This window comes from Clytia hemisphaerica, unplaced genomic scaffold (assembly GCF_902728285.1).
Source record: "Clytia hemisphaerica strain Z4C2 unplaced genomic scaffold, Clytia hemisphaerica genome assembly, whole genome shotgun sequence".
Taxonomy (NCBI): Eukaryota; Metazoa; Cnidaria; class Hydrozoa; order Leptothecata; family Clytiidae; genus Clytia; species Clytia hemisphaerica.
Window position 1 is genome coordinate 519,599 of NW_027103627.1, and position 22,208 is coordinate 541,806.

The following is a 22,208-nucleotide window of genomic DNA, read 5'->3' on the forward strand; positions in this document are numbered from 1 at the left end:
TTCTCAAACTGCCCGATGAGTCAAGTACGATCCAACATCCACTTTCACTTCGCACACAATGGTTTTACTTCCTTCTTGGCTAAAACACAAACAAAAAAAGAACATACTACTATTCGATTGTCAAAAGCTTTCCGGACGTGTCAATCTTCAAGATCAACCTTTAAAGATCCATCTTAAATGTAGTTCAATTAGTGAGTTGTGAAACTCATTATCTTTCTTCTTTTTCAAATCAAACAAAGTTTCTCCATAAAATCAAAAGACACAGAACAAAACAGTCAAAACGCTTCGATATGATGATTTTCTCTTACCTTCGTCACAACCAGCTTTGTTGACTGTGCCCAAAAAGTCTTGACTGATAAGCTCGTCAAAAGTCACTGCAGAATACACATTTGCTTTGTTGCCAGCAATATGAGCCAACTCTGTACTGTTGACCCCACTTCCAATACCAACAGCCAACACTTTATATCCCATTGATCGAAGTTCTTCGGCAACATTTCCTGGATCTTCAGCACCAACGTCTTGTGTTTGTGAGCCGTCTGTTAACACAATCACAATTTTGCTCACACCAGGTCTGCCTCCGTTTGCGATCGAAAACATTTGGCTCTGAGTCAGACGAAGAGCTTTATCGATTCTTGTCGTGTGTCCCATCAGTGGAATCTTGTCAACAGCATCGCTGAAGCTGAACAAATCGTAATGGTCATTCAGTTTGATGCTGTGCTCCGTGTCATACTGAATGTCACCACACCTGCTCTTGCACCATCTTCGCTGACACCAAAGGTAGCTGCCAAAGCCTTCAAAAAGTTCTTTTCTTTGTCGTAATCGTTTCTCAAACTGCCCGATGAGTCAGTACGATCCAACATCCACTTTCACTTCGCACATGTTTTTACTTCCTTCTTGGCAAAACACAAACAAAAAAAGAACATACTACTATTCGATTGTCAAAAGCTTTCCGGACGTGTCAATCTTCAAGATCAACCTTTAAAGATCCATCTTAAATGTAGTTCAATTAGTGAGTTGTGAAACTCATTATCTTTCTTCTTTTTCAAATCAAACAAAGTTTCTCCATAAAATCAAAAGACACAGAACAAAACAGTCAAAACGCTTCGATATGATGATTTTCTCTTACCTTCGTCACAACCAGCTTTGTTGACTGTGCCCAAAAAGTCTTGACTGATAAGCTCGTCAAAAAGTCACTGCAGATACAACATTGCTTTGTGCCAGCAATATGAGCCACTCTGTACTGTTGACGCCACTTCCAATACCAACAGCCAACATTTATATCCATTGATCGAAGTTCTTCGGCAACATTTCCTGGATCTTCAGCACCAACGTCTTGTGTTTGTGAGCCGTCTGTTAACACAATCACAATTTTGCTCACACCAGGTCTGCCTCCGTTTGCGATCGAAAACATTTGGCTCTGAGTCAGACGAAGAGCTTTATCGATTCTTGTCGTGTGTCCCATCAGTGGAATCTTGTCAACAGCATCGCTGAAGCTGAACAAATCATAATGGTCATTTAGTTTGATGCTGTGCTCCGTGTCATAACTGAATGTCACCACACCTGCTCTTGCACCATCTTCGCTGACACTAAAGGTAGCTGCCAAAGCCTTCAAGAAGTTCTTTTCTTTGTCGTAATCGTTTCTCAAACTGCCCGATGAGTCAAGTACGAATCCAACATCCACTTTCACTTCGCACAATGGTTTTACTTCCTTCTTGGCTGTAAAAATTAAAGGATTAGTTTAAATTCTTGTTTGTGAAGATAAATCAATTTCTTTCTCTTCATTATCAAGATTTCTTAAGTCAGGAAAGGGACATTTTTCATATTTCTTTTGGAAAATGAATATGCAGGAATAGATTTATATTATTACTATTTATAACGCTTCTTCATTTTGCCAATTTCATATTTCTGGAGGCTTCTTTTGAAGTTTCCATTTAAACCGAATCAGACTGTCCCTATCAGATTTTTTTCAGATGTGAGTAAAATGAGCTGAATAATAGATTATCAAACAGTAGCATAGACAGGAGGGATGCAAAATTTTTGCAGGAGACCAGATTTTTATGACACTGCAATTATATACTTATCATATAAAAAGATAATTACTGTGTCATAAAAAGCTGCTCTCCTACACAAATTTTGCGCTCCTCCTGCCTACGCTACTGATCAAAGATTATATGTACCTTCTTCGCAGCCAGCCTTACTCATAGAACCAACAAATTCAGGACTGATCAGGTCATCAAAACTCGAAGCAGTATACACAGCCGACTTCTCACCAGTAATGTGAGCTAACTCTGTTCTGTTGACGCCATCTCCGATACCAACGGCCAACACTTTGTAGCCCTGTGATCGAAGTTCTTCGGCAACATTTCCGGGATCTTCAGCACCAACGTCTTGTGTCTGTGAGCCGTCTGTTAACACAATCACAATCTTGCTCACACCAGGTCTGCCTCCGTTTGCGATGGAAAACATTTGGCTTTGAGTCAGACGAAGAGCTTTATCGATTCTTGTTGTGTGTCCCATCAGTTGAATCTTGTCAACAGCTTCACTAAAGGATACTATGTTGAAATAGTCATTTAATTTGATACTGTGCTCCGTGTCATAACTGAATGTTATCACTCCTGCTCTCGCACCTTCTTCGCTCACACCAAAGGCAGCTGCCAATGTTTTCAAAAACTGCTTTTCTTTGCTGTAATCGTCCCTCAAACTACCAGAAGAATCCAAAACAAATCCAACATCAACTTTGACATCACAGCTTGGTTTTGGTGGAGGAGTAGCTAAGAAAATAAAGAATTTGTATGTCGTCTACAGAAATCAGTAAAATTCAGAATATTTGATACCTGTACTTGCGTATGTGAGTATAAATTCATGGAGGTATAAAGAAAGACAGGAGTTGAATCTGTCTTTTATGAAATACCAAGAGAAATTCTAAGCTCAATTTTGCTCTGAACATTCTAATTATCAGTATTGAAGATTGTATCCTTCTAATCTACAAAAATTAGATAAAACTTCATCCACGAAACAAGTTTATGATCAATTTCGTTATTCGTTAAATTTCGTTTTGAAAATTGAAAATTTCTCAAGCCAGAAAATGAAAAGTACTATATATGCACACACGATTTCAGACTCAATTTGTAGACATTTGTAGAGGAAAGTATCAGGCAGTAGAGTTCCCCTTAAAGGAAACATTGATCAAAAAATCTAATCATTTGATGAAGGATTGCCAAGTTTACAGGCCTTTTTTAGTCCAAATATTTTCTTGAACTGATGTCAGAAACAATGAATCTCGACTTATCTAATTTCTAAAGCTTAAATGAGCCAATAAGATTTCACCAATGGATAAAAATGCACGATGTATGGGATTATGAACATGCATACATCGTAACTTTTTTAATCGTAGGATGAGCTTGGTTACAATAGCATACATCTCCTGTTTCTTTCTACCTCCATGATAAATTTAACACAAACACAAATTTTGACTTGACTAAATTTACGTCTTCCAAACTCATTGGAAGAATGGGCTGTTCCATTAAAAAATCATACAGAGGGGTGGACGAACTTTTTCAAGTCAAAAAAATCATTAAAAATGTGTGGATACCTCCTGGAAAATGGCAAAATTTGCAAAAATTCCCTTGGAAAAGTCTTTTTAATACCGTAAAGTGAGGGTGGACGAACTAAAATTAGTCTTTTACCGCCTGGAAAATTTAGAATAACTTTAAACCATCTCGGAACAATGAAAAAACAGACTAAATTAAGTTCTTCCAAACTCGTTGAATACAAACCATTAAAGGGCCCCCAACGGTTTGTGTGAATGCGTGAAAATTAAGAAAAAATTGCGTGAATGCATGAATTGGAAAGCTTTGCGTGAACAAAAATTGCGTGGATTGCGAAAATACATTGCGTGAATGCGTGAATTCGGAAAAAAGATTTGCGTGATTACATGAATTGAAGGTCCGCTGGGGAGCCTCATTGAATTTCAGAGTACAGAAGCAATATCTACTAATGTACCTTTACCAAGTGGTAAAAACTGTTAACAAGTATCTGAATACTTCTGAAACAGACAAACAATGGTAACCTATTGATACAGACCCGGCTGCCACCGGAAAAATCGGCCAAAATATCGTCCCCGGTGGAAGACTATACATCAATTTTTGTCCCCACTGAAAATAATCAAATAAACCAATCCTCAACGAAAAATGTTCACTATTTTTCCCATCCCAACTAAATTTTCGGACTTGAAAACAAAAGAATTTAAATCCCCAGTCATAACAAAATATGGGAATATCAATCCCCATTGAGTTTCAGTCTGTTATTTTTACCCCCACGAATGGCTGAAAAAATCCTACCGGGTCTGCGAGAAGGGGGTGTATTGATGGACCCGGAAAATTTGATTCTTCAATAATAAAGATTTTACTCACGTATAATTCTGCAAGTGATATCAGCTAGCTCTTTAACAAATTGCTCTGATGCAAGATCAGCTGCTGTTTCTGCAATCTTAACTTGATTTTCATTTCTGGCAATCTTAACCAATTCATCATAGTTGATATTATCTGAACGGTTACCGACACCGATGGAGAAAATTTGAATACCACGATCTATCAAAGGTTGAGATGCAGCAACTGGGTCAAAAGTAAGACCAGCTCTGCGATCAATGGTTGGGTTCTGTGAGCCGTCGGTAATGAGAAAAATGACCTTCGGAACGTTATCTCTCATACCTAAAGGTAAATGTCATTATAAAAATTATTATTTTGAATGGAGGGTGTAATTTTTATTTAAAAAGCACTAATACAGTTGAAATATGCTTAATTTTAAAGAAATTCGTCAAAAAGTTGACGTCTAAATCCATGCAACGACTTTAATATACGTCAATGCAATGTTTTTTTACTTGTTTTCAAGGAAATATTTAATTTCTCGACCTTGCCAAAGCTCAGACAAGACAGAAAGCTAATCTTTTGCGTCATTATCATAGCTCATTAACTAAAGTCCATTTCAAATAAGCTTGCAGTGTTTTTTCAAACCTGAAAGTATAACTTTTGATAGAATTTGAATTAATTAGCGGTTTTGTACTCGTTAAAAAGATAATCCGGAGTGGAATATTATCAAAAATGAAAAAATTTAAATGGAAAAACAAAGATGAAATATGAAGAAGAGAATCAACTTCATGTAGAATAATGCTATGATCTTCCTTTTTGTATCAGAAACTCTTCAACCTTAGAACGTCACAAATGCGGAAAAAGATTTTAAGAATAATCATTCAATCAAAAAATACAGCTTAGAAATTTGCCCTGGTTGACTTAAAAGAGGGCTCTTTTTTGTTGTTTTTTGATGATTTTCTGAAGTCAATTATTTTAATAAACTTTCGATCTTTCGATGGAATAAATTTTTTTGAAAAGTTTTTCCACATTAATGATGTTCTAAGATCAAAGAATCACCCGTGTGAAAATGACAACTATAGCACATTTTCTTCTTCTCCTTTTTCAATCTTCATTTTCCGATCTTTTTTTGAGTTTTTTCTTTATGGCAATATTTCACTCCTGTTGGTCTTTTCAACGAGTACAAAATTGTTACTCAATTCAAATTCTATCAAAAGTTGTTGAGTGATCTTTAAATATTACACCCCTCATTCAAAATAATAATTTTTATAATGAAAATAAGGGCTAAATTACACTACAATCAAGGTAATATTTGAAAAAAAGGTAAATTCCCCAGGAACTTTTGAAACCACAATCGATTTGTAAGTGCTCTAAAGTAGGCTCGAAGGGTAGAGTCTGAGTTTTAACGCTAGACTTAAGAGTTCAAAAGTTCAAAAAGAGATAAAAAATCGACTTTCTCGCCGGAACTTTAATTCATGAAAAACGTTAAAATAACCGGAATTCTCAATATATTTTGACCATGATTGTAGAAAACAAGTATAAAAAGTAAACTAGATTGAAAACCAACCTCCAGCTTTTGAGAATAACTCTTTATCTGCAATTTCAAAAGCCAAATCAATCCTGGTTCTGTATGCGTAAAAAGGTAGCCTTTCAACATGTTCTAAAAAAGGCTTCAAATCATAGTATTGGTCGAACTTGATCTCTAATTGTGAATAAGGGCGAATATCACTGAATACCACAACACCAGCATGTGTTCCATTCTTCTTTAGTCCGAAGCTGTATAATATAAAGTAGATACAATTGACGCTCTCTAATTCGATTTTCAAGGAGTATTGAATTTTCATCGAATAAGAGAGGGTACCGAATTGTATGTAGTCTGAATCGCAGACCTCTACAAAACCCCAGGTAGTATAATGAGCACGAACCCGTTAGTGGATGCCAGCAGCCTAAATAGTATGGTGTTGTTTATGACAGTTTCTTTTCCTTTGACGGCGACTTTCAATATCATTGAATAATGGAGTATATCAGATGGTAGAAGGTCAAATTAGAGAGCGCCATCTGTACCTTATAATACAATTGCACAATTTCAATTTCATCCCCTGTAGAGTAGAATCTCCATAATTCGAACCCATACAGGGAACGCAAATTCGTTCGAGTTAAGGAACTTCCTTGATGGCGCTCTCTAATTTGACCTTCTACCATCTGATGTACTCTATTATTCAATGATATTGAAAGTCGCCGTCAAAGGAAGAGAAACTTTCATAAACAACACCATACTATTCGGTACGCTCTCTTATTCGATGAAAATTCAATACCCCTTGAAAATCGAATTAGAGAGCGTCAATTTTGAGTAAGGTTTATAGGGCATTGTTATTGAAAGGACGAGAAAACTTTCCATTCTCATCTCATCATAATAAAAAACATAAGAAATCAAATGATCATCTTTACCTGGCAGTAATAAACTGGACGAATTGTAATTGATTGAGATACTCTAGACGTATACTATTCGATGAATCAATCAAAAATGCAATGTCAGCAACAAATTCACATCCTAAATCTGGGCGAGGTGCTTCTGCAAGTGTTTTGTAACGATCTAAGATAAAGAATATAACAAAGAATAACAACATTGGCAAAAATGGACTATAACCCAACATTGCAGAAACAAATAATAAAACATGTTAAAAGTGACATCCTTAAAGAGCTACTTAGACTACACAATATATTGACGAACAATATTTGAAAATATATTTTTCAGACCGTAATGTATGGAGTAAACAACAGGCAATCTATTATAAAAAGAAATTTTCTTTCTTTAAAAATCCCCCTATATTGTTGGAATATTGCAAATCAAGCTGACAATATATTGCAGCAATATATCGTAAATATATTGCCAATATTGTGTAGTGTATGTAGTCCTTAGATATGGGGTTCAATTTTGTCGAGTTTTAACAGGCGTTTGATAAATTGCAAACATTTAAGGTAGTAACAAATTATCTATAGAAAATATATAGTTCTTCCTATTATTACCGGAAAAATATATTAAAGCAAAGAAAAATGTACCACAATCAGGCCTTTTATAATATTAAATATTTAGGAAGTATAAATCATCAATTGGAAATACAGTCATTTCTTTTATCAAAGAAAAAAGATATAAATCAAAGCTAGAAAAACGTACCATAATCTGGGTCATTTAATAATTCCACCAAAATCTTATAGGCAGCTTTTCCAGGAAATAATTCTTGCAAATCACGCAATTTCAAGATGCGATTACCACGATTGGCAATGGAAAGAAGGTAATCATTGGTCAATTTAGTACCAATGCCAATCACAACGATTGCATATCTACATATGAAAAATCAAAAAGACAAATCAACAAACTGGCACCACTACCATTTGTGTATCTGAATAGAGTAAGTAAGTCCAGATTAGTAGGCGTCGAAGGCGACCTGGTGACTCCTATTTCAATGGCTGAAGGTGAATCAAGGCTTCTTTCGATAGCTGTCTACCCAAAGGTAGATAAACCCACAAAAACTTTCTCGAAGGATGTGCTACTTACCCTTGATCTTTTTCTTAATTGCCGAGTATTAAACAGAGAAGGATCAAGTAAGATTGTTGTACTAAGTGGTCTTTGGTATGACCCAGCTTGGGATCGAACCCAGGCCATTGCGCACCGTAGCCGAATGCTCTACCTTTATTTGCACTACGGTGTGCACTTTGCGTGTAGCTAAGTACACCGGAATGCAAAACATTTGTAAAGATTTTCTCAAACAACCAACGATGTTTGAATGATTATTCAGTTCTTGTGGAAATTAAAACTGTTAGCAATATTGGAGGGGTATCATCATAAGAGCTACAAAGTACTTGCAAAAATGAAGCAGGAAAATTCCAAGAAATTTCCAGAAAAGAATTTGGATTTTCTTGATCTTGCTATGTTCATCAAAAAAATAAAATAGGATGCAGCTTAACGAAGTCAAAGGTAGAGACAACTGTCATCGTGTCTCAAAGTAACCGCACGGATCCTTGATTAGACTTAAAAATCTGATCAGTATATAGCTGAAAAATACACTAAAAAAGAAGAGTTAATCAAACTTACTCATTATGAAGTTTATTTAACATTGATTTCATTTCGACGTTATCTTCTTGTGGAGTTGTGAGCATCAAAACAATAGATTTCTTAGCATCCACACGGGAGCCTTTATCTGCCGAGAAAATGGTCGCACCAATAGTTTCCAATGCCTCTCGAACTCTGATCTCGTTTGTACTTTTAAATAAGAAATAAGATATATCATCATTTAGGTAGAGCTTTATCATGGTCCTTATGAAATACCACAATCATCAACTGAATAAAAACATTAATAAAATCAATATATGAGAGTTCACCATTACTAGTTCTGGGTAAAATATCGTTTTTGGAAAAAGATTAGAATCAACTAAAAATAATATTGGTAATAAGGTGAGTTCTTCAAAAAGACACTTGGTACATGGATGGTTGGAGAGTACAATGTGTTGACTTTCATTTTAATATATCCTTAAAACTATTTGGATGACCGTTAAATGTCATTATAACTAAATGGCACTGTTGGTTAATTTGTTTTCTCCCTAATAATGATCAGTACATAATTCATTAATCGCTGACAAATCAAAAGGTCTAATCTCAAAATTATTGCCTGAGAAAACTAAGAACTTTTCTGTTTGTCTGAGCATAAATTTTGAGATTGACTCTGTTTTGTAGATGTAGATGGGACCCTCCTAACTACTCAAATTTAAGGCTAGCCAGACAGAAAAACTCTTAGCTTTCACAGACACTAATTTTGTGATTGGCCCCTTTGATTTGTCAACGACGTAATACAATACAAATTTACTCAGAACCTGTTTCTTTACTTACAAAGTTTTGTAAGAATCATCCAAATCCCTTTCGATCAAATCTAACTTCTTGATTGCGGAGGCACTGCATGCTTCACCACAGCTTAATGGTTGAACAACATGCAAATCTTTACCAGCAACAATCAATGAGATTTGGTTGCAATCACTAGATGTACGATCCTGATGAGAAATTGAGGTAATTCAAAAAATTACATAATCACAATAAAAATATGCGTAAATAACTATTTTTTTTGCTTTTGGTAGGGAGGGGATGATTGTTATCCTATTTTAGCAGTTTTATTTTTACAGAAGTGTCTTATAACAAAATGTAGTGGAAAAAATGATGAATTACTTGCTTAAGAGATTCTGAGTAGAATTTCATCAGCAGAAGAATTAAATCAAAAATTAGGAAAACAAAGATTTGTTTTGATTTTATTTATTGTGTAACAAAATTCCAGTTTATCATATTATTCATAAAACTTCTGTCCTATTTTGTTTTCATAATGAAAGTTAATTCAAGACAATTTATTTTCAAAGTAAAGTTCTGACATTGTTAGGGTTTGGAAAAGATGGACTAAAAAGGAAGAGTTGCTGTACCACCGCTTTCAATCTGAAAGAGAATAGAGATAAAAGAGCATACCTTATTTAAAATGCCTACAATCTTCCTGAGATAATTGAAGGTTGTAGCAGCTTTGGCATTTGGGATCTCATACACAAAAGCAATGTCAACTTTGTTGGCACACTTTTTATCATCCTGTGCATGTGCCGTGCCTGAAAAATTGAGAACAAAAAACTACGTTTAGTTGCGTCTTGTTAATAAGTTTCGTAATGTTAATAAAAAGAATTTGGTTTAAAATTATCAGTCCATCACAAAGTGCGATATTTCCATCGCACGGAAGCGCACCGAAACACCAGCTTTTTTCAAGTTTTGTCTCGTTTACCCAAACACTGCAATATCGCGTAGGCTTAGAGCTCAAGACTAGAATCTCCAAGACCGAAAAAAAATTATCATCATCAATTTTGTCAATTGTCAGAATTGTTTACTCTCTGGAAATACCCAACTTTCTGAAGTTTCATTTGTTTTTAGTTGTGCTTCATTTCAAAAATAACTAAGATGAAAAATTACTATCAATCCTGTGAGCAAAAAGAAGTACTCCAACTAGTCTACGAAAAGTGCGCTCTTGCGGAGAATAGAATATCTTGCAAATTAATATGCATAAAACTGACAAAATCCTTTCTTTTTTATTCTTAGGTGACGTCACAATCAATCCTGACTTGACGGTAAGAACAATGGAGAACCATATTTGGCAATGCATAATTATTACAGTACGAATGGCCGAGAAAGTTTTTGTGACGTAAACATTGCAGGATAAACGAAAAACTTGAAAAACACTCAATGAAAATTGAAACTAGGAAGTTATATTTCACTAATGAATTATCAATCTTTTTGTTTTTGGTAATAATTATAAATTCGTAGTTTTAAAATACTATTTTTTGGAAGTCAAAGGACAATTAAAGTGAATTTAAGATGATTGGGTAGATATTGGGCGGACAGGCTTTTTGCACGTTCTGAGATCCGAAATTGGACCAGATTAAAAGAGGGGAATTTAAGTATGTAATATTAATTCATTATATATTTTGTTATTTTTATTTTTCGTGAATGCAAAATGAATTTTTGTATTTTTGAATTAAAGGCAATAATGAAATTATATTATATTTGATTGTCACTAAATAATCTGCTGTGTTGTTTCGACACTTCGTACCCCGGATTGTTTTAATAGGCACTTCAGTCACGTGACTAAAAAGATGGGTATATATTGAACCTGAGTGACCGAAAGAGTAATTACATAAATTATTGTGGAAGTGGACTCTTGAAATGAATGTTTAGGAAATCAGCAAGACAACTTTTGTAAGGGTGTAAAGTTTCTTTAATACCAATGTTTGTAACGGACTGATTATAAGCTGTCAATTAGAAATTTCTAACTATGTTTGACAAATCCATATATTATAGGTACATTAAAGGAAGAAATTTTGGCGGGAAGAAAATTTGGCAGATCCGTCAAATTAAGTTCCCACCAAATTTAATTTCTTCTGTCATCCGCCAAATTAAATTCCCGCTCTATTTTACTCCCCCACATGTGTGTTATTTCAGGCTTTAAAACAGGTTTTTCCTTTTTTAATGGCGTTTTTTGACAAAAATGTCCTTCATCCGCCAAATCTAATTCCCACCAAATTTAATTTTTCAAGTTAAGCATCAAATTAAATTTCCTCTGAAAAAACGGTTAGTGTAAAACGCAGGTCACAGGTCACAGGTCACGGGTCACAGGTCACAGGTCAGTGTTGACAGGTCAGCTTTGATTACTGTAAAACACAAAGAAAATGTTTGAAAAACAGTTGTTAATGTCAATGATATAATTCCAAAGGTATTTTGTTGATCTAGAACTATTTTAAAGCTAAAAATCTACCCACGTGTTTACCACGTGATTTCGCGTTTTATGCCGTGTATAACACAGACCTGTAATACTTGTATTATATATTACATCTATATCACACATGCAAAAAAGTTATCTTTTCAATGTTATACGCATGTTACGAATGTTATATACAAAGAATAAAGAAATATTCGAATATCGATCTCACCTTTACATTAAACAGCCCCTAACAGGAAAATAGCTATTTCACAATCACTAATGTCATATCTCATTTTATCTCCTGCATCACCTTGGGTATGATAACAAGAATTGATGAAAATAGCGTCTATGGGATTATATTTCATGAATGTTTTAATATTTTTATCCCCTGCTTCGTATTTTTGATAAAATGACGTCACTATTTTCATCTCTCTAAAACAGCTCTCTTGGAGTATTTATTGTTTTCAAAACCTGTCAATCTATATCCACTTGCAGCGTCGGCATCCTATTACGCATGATAAATATTTTATTGTTAATTAGTGTACAAAACCTCATACTTTGAGATAACATCATTATTTACATAATTTAAGTGTCATTTGTTGTCAATTTTTGGGGTTGAAGATTTGTCGTTTAAGTCTTCTTAATACCATATTTTGATATTACATTTCTATTACATATAATATTTTCAGGAACTTTTGTTATGAGTTGTATGTTATGGCTTGTATGTTACGAGTGCGTTACAGTTTTCCGGTCTGTAATTTGTATGACCTGTGACCTGTGACCCGTGACCTGTGACCTGTGACCCGTGACCTGTGACCTGCGTTTTACACTAACCGCTGAAAAAACATTTCCGGCCATCTGCCAAATTAAATTCCTGCCAAAATTTCTTCCTTTAATGTAGATTCTTCATGAACTCTTTACTTGAAAGGCACCCCTAGGCAAAATAGTTTAGAAATTTTGTCAGTCAGCACTTTTTCCAATTTGGGAAGACTTGAAGACTTGAAATATAAGGTTTCCAACAACTAGGAAATCAAGTTTTTAAAATTTGGCTAGGTTTATGATAGGATTAGCGTTCACTTGCCTAATTGCGGGCAATGCCTAATTCCGGACACCTTACCTACAGCTCTAACTAGCCAGTCAAAGTAGTTGGTTTTGCTTTTAAAAAGTGCACTTCTAGGCTACCATTATGATTTGATAGCTTTACCTGTTAACCCAGGGGTGTTTGTTCTGCAAATTACAAAAGTTTTTTCTACTTTTATAATCGCGGGCGCACGACGACGCCCTTGCTATTTATCTTTGATTATCTCTGCAATCACGTCGGATAAGTTTGTTATGTTTATGCTATGTTAAATTATAACAATTCATTTCAACTTTCAAGAAAAATTTCAAGTAGAAGTTTCCAAGATTAGGGACGGATATCTGTAATAAGGAACGTTTGGGAGCTTGATGTTTTTGTTTATATTTATTTAACGGCAAATGGAATATTTGAAATTTTTGTTTGGAAAGGAAGGGGAAAGGTTGAATTTTTTTCTGTTAACAAAAACTTTTTCATTTGATAACTTGTGCTTGAGATTTGATTGAAAACATTGAAAACCGTCCGGAATTAGGCAAGTGTATGCTGGCCCTTTGGAACTAGGCCTAAACCGTCACCAAAGACAGCAAAAATTACCAACTTCACAGTGCTGTAACTTCTTATCTAACAAAGATACCAAAAATCTGAACAATGGCAAAAGGGGGATTGAAATGGCAGCTTCTTCTAAAATATTCTTCAAATATGTGAGAAAAATGATGACCCATGGGAAAAAATTTCATCTGTTCAATTTTCTGCAAGTACCGCCCACTAACTTGGGACGGCTGGTCGAAACATTGGACTGTTGATATCTGGCCTGTATTTTCACTTACTGTTAAATCTCTTTGACAACAAATTTGTTTTGATAACTCCACCAAGTTTATCAATCATACTTTCTGTCATAACATGTCACGATAACTTTCACTGGATAGCGCACCCTTTTTAACTTTTTTGTTTTTATTCAAAATGACATGACGCCGATTGGAGAATTAGAGAACGCCCGCCGCCTATCCGCCTATCGCCCGATGGGATTAACGAATAACGAGTGTGTAACTTGCCGCTCGAGTGACGTCAAATGCTACATCGTTTTGCCATCTTATTTGTTCTTCTTCGTTCCAGACACTTGCGTATGTTCCACTACGGAATTTCTTTCATATTTTGATTTAACAGCCTACTCGGTGCGAAAGAGAAATTGTGTATTTTTTAATACGCTGTTCATTAACTCAAATCAAATGAATTTGGAGGTTCGTTGAAATGGTGGCCGAATTGCCGTCCCATGTTTTAGTTTTTAAAGCAGTTGACAGTACAATTTTATCCATTTACCAAATTGAATGAAATTAACTACCTCTTTTTTTTATTTTTACCCATTGCATTTGCAACAAATTGCAGTTTGCAAAAAAACCCATGCAATTGACTGCAAAGATATCCTTGACAGTATTTGTTTTCATTTGAAATGCCCAGTTGGGTGTTTTTTTAAGATAAAAGCGGCAATTATTTCTCTTTTCGGCAATTATTGCCGAAAACGGCAATTTTTTCAGCGATGAAATGCTGAATCAGCAGAAAAATTAAAAAAGTAAATAAATGAAAATTGCTGTTTTCGGCACTTATTGCCGTTTTTGGAAAGAAAAATTGATTTTAATATTGAACACGTGCTATTTGACACCCTTGCGATAAGTAGGCCCACTATGCCTCGTTTAGTTTTGTTTTCAAGTCGTTTTTGTTGGAGATGCAGTTAGCAAAATCGAGTCACATATGTAAACAAACTTACAACGGGGGTTTTGTTATCTCTTTCTGGCTGTGTTTCGCCATCGATGCCGAACCCGTCTGCGTATTTTTTTTAAATCTGATGAATACTTGATGGGTCAGAGCTGTGAGTCCGATTTTGGCCTCAAAAGAATTACAGTGGGAAATTCGAATTTAGCGCTGTCCTCACTTACTAAAATAAAAACCAAATTTCGGAAGTTGCGCTTTCTTTAAGAAAGTGTGACCATTGAAACAATAACAGGATTTGATTGGCTGTGTTTGCAACCGTTATTAGGATATGGGAAATTCAAACTGTCAGCCCATACCATGCTATATATAGACCTTTTTTTAAAGAGGCAATCCTGTTGAATAATTATGTAGTCCAGCATAAAAACAATGATACAGCCATGCATAATTACTGTTTCATGCATATTATAATAATTATGCTTGGCTATATCATTGTTTTTTTTGCTGGACTACATAATTATTCAACAGGGTGGCCTCATTAAAAAAAGGTCTATTTTGCCATCAGTATATAGAATAAGAAATCATAACATGGATCTCCAGGCTACATCGATGCAGGATCTTTTTGCATATTAATTTAGAACTTTTCATGTTAGTGAGCAACGAAAAATCGAAAAAATCACTTTTAAAATCCGACAAACCTTTTTCTCGATGCAATTTTACAATTTTCAAAAACCTCTTTCATCTTTGCCCTTATAAGTACAACATATTTTGCTGATTCAGCATTTCATCGTTGAAAAAAATCCTCTGTGCTCTGAACTTCACAACATGTAAAAAACTTAAATTATACTGACTACCATATAGACCAAAACTTACAGGTCCTGACGAAAAAGCTTACCAGGTCATTAGGATAGTCTTTGTTACCATCATGGACAGAATTTGTTAGTTTCAGCTAGAGCTCAACAATAATGCTGGATAATGTTACTGTGACTTTCGCGCCATTATTTTATTCTTCGCTACTTTACCTACCATTTTAAATTTTTAAGAAAAAAAATAGCGCGAAAGGTTTAGATTGCTCCACCACAAGCTTTTATTTTTTCGTGCCGCATTTTTTTTTCTTCTGAAACACCGCACCATATTTGATTGATATTTGAAACTTGAGCAGAATAAGCAGGTCTTATTTGGAAAATCATAAAAAATATAGAAATTCTATTCATTTGACTGGCGAACTCAACAATCCGACTGGTGGAAGATTCATCATCCAGATGGCATAGGCATACAATTACCTCATGGATATCCGCATCCGAGATGTATCTTGATAAGGGAGGTGAAGCAAAGGGGATATTATATTAACTAACGTTTCTTTGATGGAATACGTTTTAAAACATCATCGTAATGTGGGGGGTTAAAGACTAGATTTTCTGGAAAAAGAAGAAACTAAACCTATTTTTGAATGAAGAAATTTAAAATTTTAGAATATTCCAAACTTTGAAAAATTTTCCTTGCATAGATTACTTTTGTAGTTTGAAGGGATTTGCGCACCAAAATAAATCATAAAGCTTGCAGAAGGATCGTCTCTCAATGATCAGGGCATTCCACTCTGCTGATCAAATTTACACAGTTACATAATTAATTTATTACATTGGTATGTTTTTCTCATATTGTGTAAATATAGCCTGTTTGTATTTTAAATGTGTAAAGTAATCAAATTATACAAATATTTGTTTCTCCATATTGCTAATTTAACAGTCAGACGATCCATTGCATTCATGATAATATTTGGCCAATGAGTATGTAAGGTTTTTTAAACACAGTTAAAAAGATTAAAATTGTACCAATATTTACAGTCTAAATTCAGGTAACGTCATTGAGCAGAATATACCAAATTTATTGATGTGCATCTGAAACTTGAGCTTTACTACTTGCACTGCAATAACTCATACATGTCCAGTATAAGGGAATATGTCAAACTGAAATTAAATGAAAGTTCAAATTTTCCTTTTGACAATGAGGGTGTACAAGTGAGCTATCTACCCTTCCCCACTGTCTTGGTATTGTGGAGATAATTTGAAATCAATTTAACTAGCCCAAATTTATTTAAGAAAAAACAAAAAATGTGATTATCTCAAGACTTGGTTCTTATAAAAAAAGTGAAGGAAACCTTTGATCTTTGTTTGTTTCCACATGGACCCATGAGGCCATCGGGCCAAGGGATACGAGGGTCCCTGTGCCCATTTGTTAAATTTCAAAATTTGCTTCTATAAATTGGAAAGAAACCCCAGTTCTTTTTTTTTTCTTTTTGTCATTTTGGCTCAATGAGGCCGGGGGTCATAGGGCATAAGGCGTCCCTATACCCCAGTGGACATACCCCAAACCCGTGTCATTTGTTTCATTTGTTTCATTTTGACTTTGAGTCTCAAAAAAAGGAGAGACCCCCGTTCTTTTTATTCTTTTTGTCATCTTGGCTCAATAAGGCCGGGGGTCATAGGGCATAAGGGGTCCCTATACCCCAATTGACATATCCCCAAACCCGTGTCATTTGTTTCATTTGTTTCATTTGTTTCATTTTGAATTTTTATTCTTTTTGTCATTTTGGCTCAATAAGGCCGGGGGTCATAGGGCATAAGGCGTCCCTATAACCCAGTGGACATACCCCAAACCCGTGTCATTTGTTTCATTTGTTTCATTTTGAATTTAAGTCTCGAAAAAAAAGGAGAGACCCCCGTTCTTTTTATTCTTTTTGTCATTTTGGCTCAATAAGGCCGGGGGTCATAGGCAATAAGGCGTCCCTATACCCCAGTGGACATACCCCAAACCCGTGTCATTTGTTTCATTTGTTTCATTTTGACTTTAAGTCTCGAAAAAAAAGGAGAGACCCCCGTTCTTTTTATTCTTTTTGTCATTTTGGCTCAATAAGGCCGGGGGTCATAGGCAATAAGGTTTCCCTATACCCCAGTGGACATACCCCAAACCCGTGTCATTTGTTTCATTTGTTTCATTTTGACTTTAAGTGTCGAAAAAAAGGAGAGACCCCCGTTCTTTTTTTATTCTTTTTGTCATTTTGGCTCAATGAGGCCGGGGGTCATAGGGCATAAGGGGTCCCTATACCCCAATTGACATATCCCCAAACCCATGTCATTTGTTTCATTTGTTTCATTTTGAACTTTTATTCTTTTAGTCATTTTGGCTCAATAAGGCTCAATAAACTTTCATGTCTCGAGAAATTGAGGGAGTATGTTTTATTCATATTTCATTTTAATTATTCAAAATTCTTTTTTTAAGTAAGGCATATAACTTTGTTTATTTTAGTTTTAATTAGTTTTTGCAAAGTAAACAAATGGTAACATACTTTTGAGGACATTTTATTTCATTTATAAGGACCAACTTTATAAGAATCCAATCCATAACTATTTAACCATTTAAATTTATAATGTCTTGTAGCTGACTTTAAACGTATACGTCACAGTTAATCACGTATTTCGACGACTTGTCACTGTGTCGGATGTATACTCGGCGCCTTAGGCCCTACAGGGTTGTTAGTAACGGCTCAAATTTCTATCATGTTATACCCGTCGAAGATAAAGATATATGAACTAATCATGTTTTAATAAAGCTTTGTTTTTCGATGTTTAATAGCTAAATAATGAAAGGCATGGGACGTAAAACAACGATTAATTACGTATTTCAAGGGCTTGTCACGGTTCCGGGTGTATACGTCAGTTGACGGCTTGTCACTGTGCCGGGTGTATACTCGGCGCCCTAGGCCCCGCAGGGTTGTTAGTAACGGCTCGAATTTCTATCAGGTTATACCCGTCGTATAGAAAAATATATGAACGAATCAGGTCTTAATAAAGCTTTGTTTTTTAATGTTTCATAGCTTAATAATGATAGGCATGGAAGGTTATACGACGATTAATTACGTATTTTGAGGGCTTATCACTGTGCCGGGTGCATACGTCAGTTGAAGGCTTGTCACTGTGCCGGGTGTATACTCAGTGCCTTAGGCCCCGCAGGGTTGTTAGTAACGGCTCGAATTTCTATCAGGTTATACCTGTCGTATAGAAAAATATATGAACGAATCAGGTCTAAATAAAGTTTTGTTTTTTAATGTTTAATAGCTTAATAATGAAAGGCATGGAACGTAATACGACAATTAATTACGTATTTTGAGGGCTTGTCACTGTGCCGGGTGTATACGTCAGTTGACGGCTTGTCACTGTACCGGGTGTATACTCGGTGCCTTAGGCCCCGCAGGGTTGTTAGTAACGGCTCGAATTTCTATCAGGTTATACCCGTCGTATAGAAAAATGTATGAACGAGTAAGGTCTAAATAAAGTTTTGTTTTTTAATGTTTAATAGCTTAATAATGAAAGGCATGGAAGGTTATACGACGATTAATTACGTATTTTGAGGGCTTTTCACTGTGCCGGGTGTATACGTCAGTTGACGGCTTGTCACTGTGCCGGGTGTATACTCGGCGCCTTAGGCCCTGCAGGGTTGTTAGTAACGGCTCGAATTTCTATCAGGTTATACCCGTCGTATAGAAAAATACATGAACGAATCAGGTCTAAATAAAGCTTTGTTTTTTCATGTTTCAAAGCTTAATAATGAAATTTTGGAACGTAATAAGACGATTAACTACGTATTTTGAGGGATGTATATGTCGGTTGACGGCTTGTCACTGTGCCGGGTGTATACTCGGCTCCTTAGGCCCCGCAGGGTTGTTAGTAACGGCTCGAATTTCTATCAGGCTATACCCGTCGTATAGAAAGATATATGAACGAATTGTTATCGGATAGAATAACATGTAACTCGGGCTATTTCGTCATCTAATCAAATTTCTTTTGTTGAAAATGATTATTGGTCGTAAAGACAGTTTCTCCAAAACATAAGCGTTGATAGAAATCTCTCTATAAGGCTATATGTTTGCATGGTAATTTTTCTTAGGTCGCAAAATGGGATTTTAGGGTCTGAAATTTAGTGACTCTATTTTCACTCCAACATTTAAAACTTAAATTTTAGTCTACATGGAAGGAATAAGTAATTTAGATGAAACCTTGACACAAAATTATCTCTCCTTAGAAATGCGTTTTCAAAGTTTTCAACACTGGTGAATCTTTGGAAGGGACCGCAGTGCCCCAAATTTTCATTTGAAAATAGTCAAATTATATGCATAATTTTTTAAAATTCAAAAAAAATTCAACTAAGCATAAGAAAATATGCAATTAAAACACGATTAGAACATAGAAATCACATTATCATTTAAGACGTGCAATGGAATGGAAAATAGACCAAATACACGTTGTTTTTATAAGAACATACTATATAAGAACAAAAGGCTTCGATGGCCAAAATGCTAAGAACAAGTTAAGAACATTTAAGGCTTCGTAGGACCCTAAAACATCCAATTTCTTAGGAAAATTGACAAAAACACTCAAAAATGGCAAAAATAAGAACATGTTAAGAACATTTTTAGGTTTAAAACTCAAAAAGTTAAAAACACTCCAAGGCTTCAAAAATTTTTGATGTTCTTATAAAAAAGAAAACGTGTACCAAGTTCCGACCAGCCCAAACGCCCCCTTTCAGGGGTACTCGATTCCGTATCCCGTAGGTATATTAAGGAGGTATTTAAACCGGGGGGGGGGTTGGCAGCCAAGCTACGAAGAAAGTACGGTCCTTGTACAGTAGCGTGGCTAGGTCAAAGCTGGAGAGGCAAAAGTAGAATTTTAGCTTAAAGCGCCCCCTGGTAGGCCTATTCTAACGCCCCCTTTCTCGTCAGTCTCCTTCGGGCGATTCGAATACTGAAATTAGAGCTTATTTTCGGTGTTGGTCTTTTATGAAACATTAGAAAATGCAAGCAAAGCAAGCAAGAAAAATTTGCGATATTTTTTTATCAAGATGGATTGAGTAAAGCCAGTTAAAACAATGTTGAAATGCGAGCGAAGCAAGCACAAAACCTTGTCATCCTTCTCTGTTGTGAAAAGAGAAGTGACTCTCGCTTCACTTGCGAAAATTTTTTCGAAAAAATTATCAAACGTTTACCAGTAGGATTCTTGTGTTTCTTTGGCCAATAGATAAATGGGAGACCCAAGTCCTTCTCAGAAACAGCCATATGTACCGGGTGCGCCAGAAAAAAAATATACAGGTTTTTCAAGACATTATGGGCTTAGAAATAAATATTTTTTTTGATTATTTTTTTATTCCATAAAAGAATGCCTAACTTAAATTTTGGTATATAAAACTTTAAAATCGGTTCAGTCGATCAAAAGTTATGTTGAAAAACTGACTTACCCAAAATAACAAAATTAATTAAAAACAGGTAACCAAAATTTGAATGGAGAATCACCACTATTATCAAACGTAATTAAAGCAAACTGAAATTTGATATATTGTTTTGGGCGAAATTTTGTTTCTAATGTTTTTCGCAATCCTGAAATACCAATTCGCCTTTTTCAAAATTTTTCAGATTCAAAAAGTTGCACAAAACCAAACATATGACATTTAAGTATTTATAGGGATAGGGTGGATTTTGACAGATTTCTTAAATTCTGGGTGGTTTCTTGTGTTTTTACCAAAATTTTTGAACTTTTAATGGAAATTTTCTCTTTTTGAGCAGGAAACAAATGAAACAAATGACACGGGTTTGGGGTATGTCCACTGGGGTATAGGGACCCCTTATGCCCTATGACTCCCGGCCTTATTGAGCCAAAATGACAAAAAGAATAAAAGGAACGGGGATCTCTCCTTTTTTCGAGACTTAAAGTTTTCGAGACTTAAAGTCAAAATGAAACAAATGAAACAAATGACACGGGTTTGGGGTATGTCCACTGGGGTATAGGGACCCCTTATGCCCTATGACTCCCAGCCTTATTGAGCCAAAATGACAAAAAGAATAAAAAGAACGGGGGTCTCTCCTTTTTTCGAGACTTAAAGTCAAAATGAAACAAATGAAACAAATGACACGGGTTTGGGTTATGTCAACTGGGGTATAGGGACCCCTTATGCCCTATGACCCCCGGCCTTATTTAGCCAAAATGAAAAAAAGAATAAAAAGAACGGGGGTCTCTCCTTTTTTTTCGAGACTTAAAGTCAAAATGAAACAAATGAAACAAATGACACGGGTTTGGGGTATGTCCACTGGGGTATAGGGACCCCTTATGCCCTATGACCCCCGGCCTTATTGAGCCAAAATGACAAAAAGAATAAAAAGAACGGGGGTCTCTCCTTTTTTTTCGAGACATAAAGTCAAAATGAAACAAATGAAACAAATGACACGGGTTTGGGGTATGTCCACTGGGGTATAGGGACCCCTTATGCCCTATGACTCCCGGCCTTATTGAGCCAAAATGACAACAAGAATAAAAAGAACGGGGATCTCTCCTTTTTTCGAGACTTAAAGTCAAAATGAAACAAATGAAACAAAAGTCAAAACGAAACAAATGAAACAAATGACACGGGTTTGGGGTATTCCACTGGGGTATAGGGACCCCTTATGCCCTATGACTCCCGGCCTTATTGAGCCAAAATGACAAAAAGAATAAAAAGAACGGGGGTCACTCCTTTTTTTCGAGACTTAAAGTCAAAATGAAACAAATGAAACAAATGACACGGGTTTGGGGTACGTCCACAGGGGTATAGGGACCCCTTATGCCCTATGACCCCCCGCCTTATTGAGCCAAAATGACAAAAAGAATAAAAAAAGAACGGGGATCCCTCCTTTTTTTCGAGACTTAAAGTTTTCGAGACTTAAAGTCAAAATGAAACAAATGAAACAAATGACACGGGTTTGGG

At 35.5% G+C, this 22,208-nt stretch overlaps 1 protein-coding gene across 1 annotated transcript; it reads right to left on the reverse strand.

Annotated features, from left to right (window-relative positions):
* Positions 1-44: 44 nt before the first annotated feature.
* Positions 45-9,997, reverse strand: LOC136802536 (collagen alpha-6(VI) chain-like). Its single transcript, XM_067059272.1, has 11 exons — positions 9,871-9,997; positions 9,253-9,410; positions 8,461-8,628; positions 7,543-7,709; positions 6,816-6,960; positions 5,935-6,143; positions 4,413-4,709; positions 2,178-2,771; positions 1,127-1,716; positions 309-831; positions 45-79 (listed from the first exon to the last, which is right to left on the reverse strand). Exons 3-11 carry the CDS (start codon positions 8,523-8,525, stop codon positions 45-47), a joined length of 2,625 nt encoding a protein of 874 aa, XP_066915373.1. The 5' UTR covers positions 8,526-8,628; positions 9,253-9,410; positions 9,871-9,997.
* Between the last annotated feature and the right edge of the window lie 12,211 nt (positions 9,998-22,208).

Bases quoted from the DNA above. Each gene is read 5' to 3' on its own strand.
- LOC136802536 (XM_067059272.1), bottom strand. From the start codon at position 8,525: ATGCTCACAACTCCACAAGAAGATAACGTCGAAATGAAATCAATGTTA. The intron at 6,961-7,542 runs GTACGTTTTTCT...TCTTTATCTTAG, and splicing joins ATTAAATGACCCAGATTATG to ATCGTTACAAAACACTTGCA. The intron at 832-1,126 runs GTAAGAGAAAAT...CTCATCGGGCAG, and splicing joins CAAAGCTGGTTGTGACGAAG to TTTGAGAAACGATTACGACA.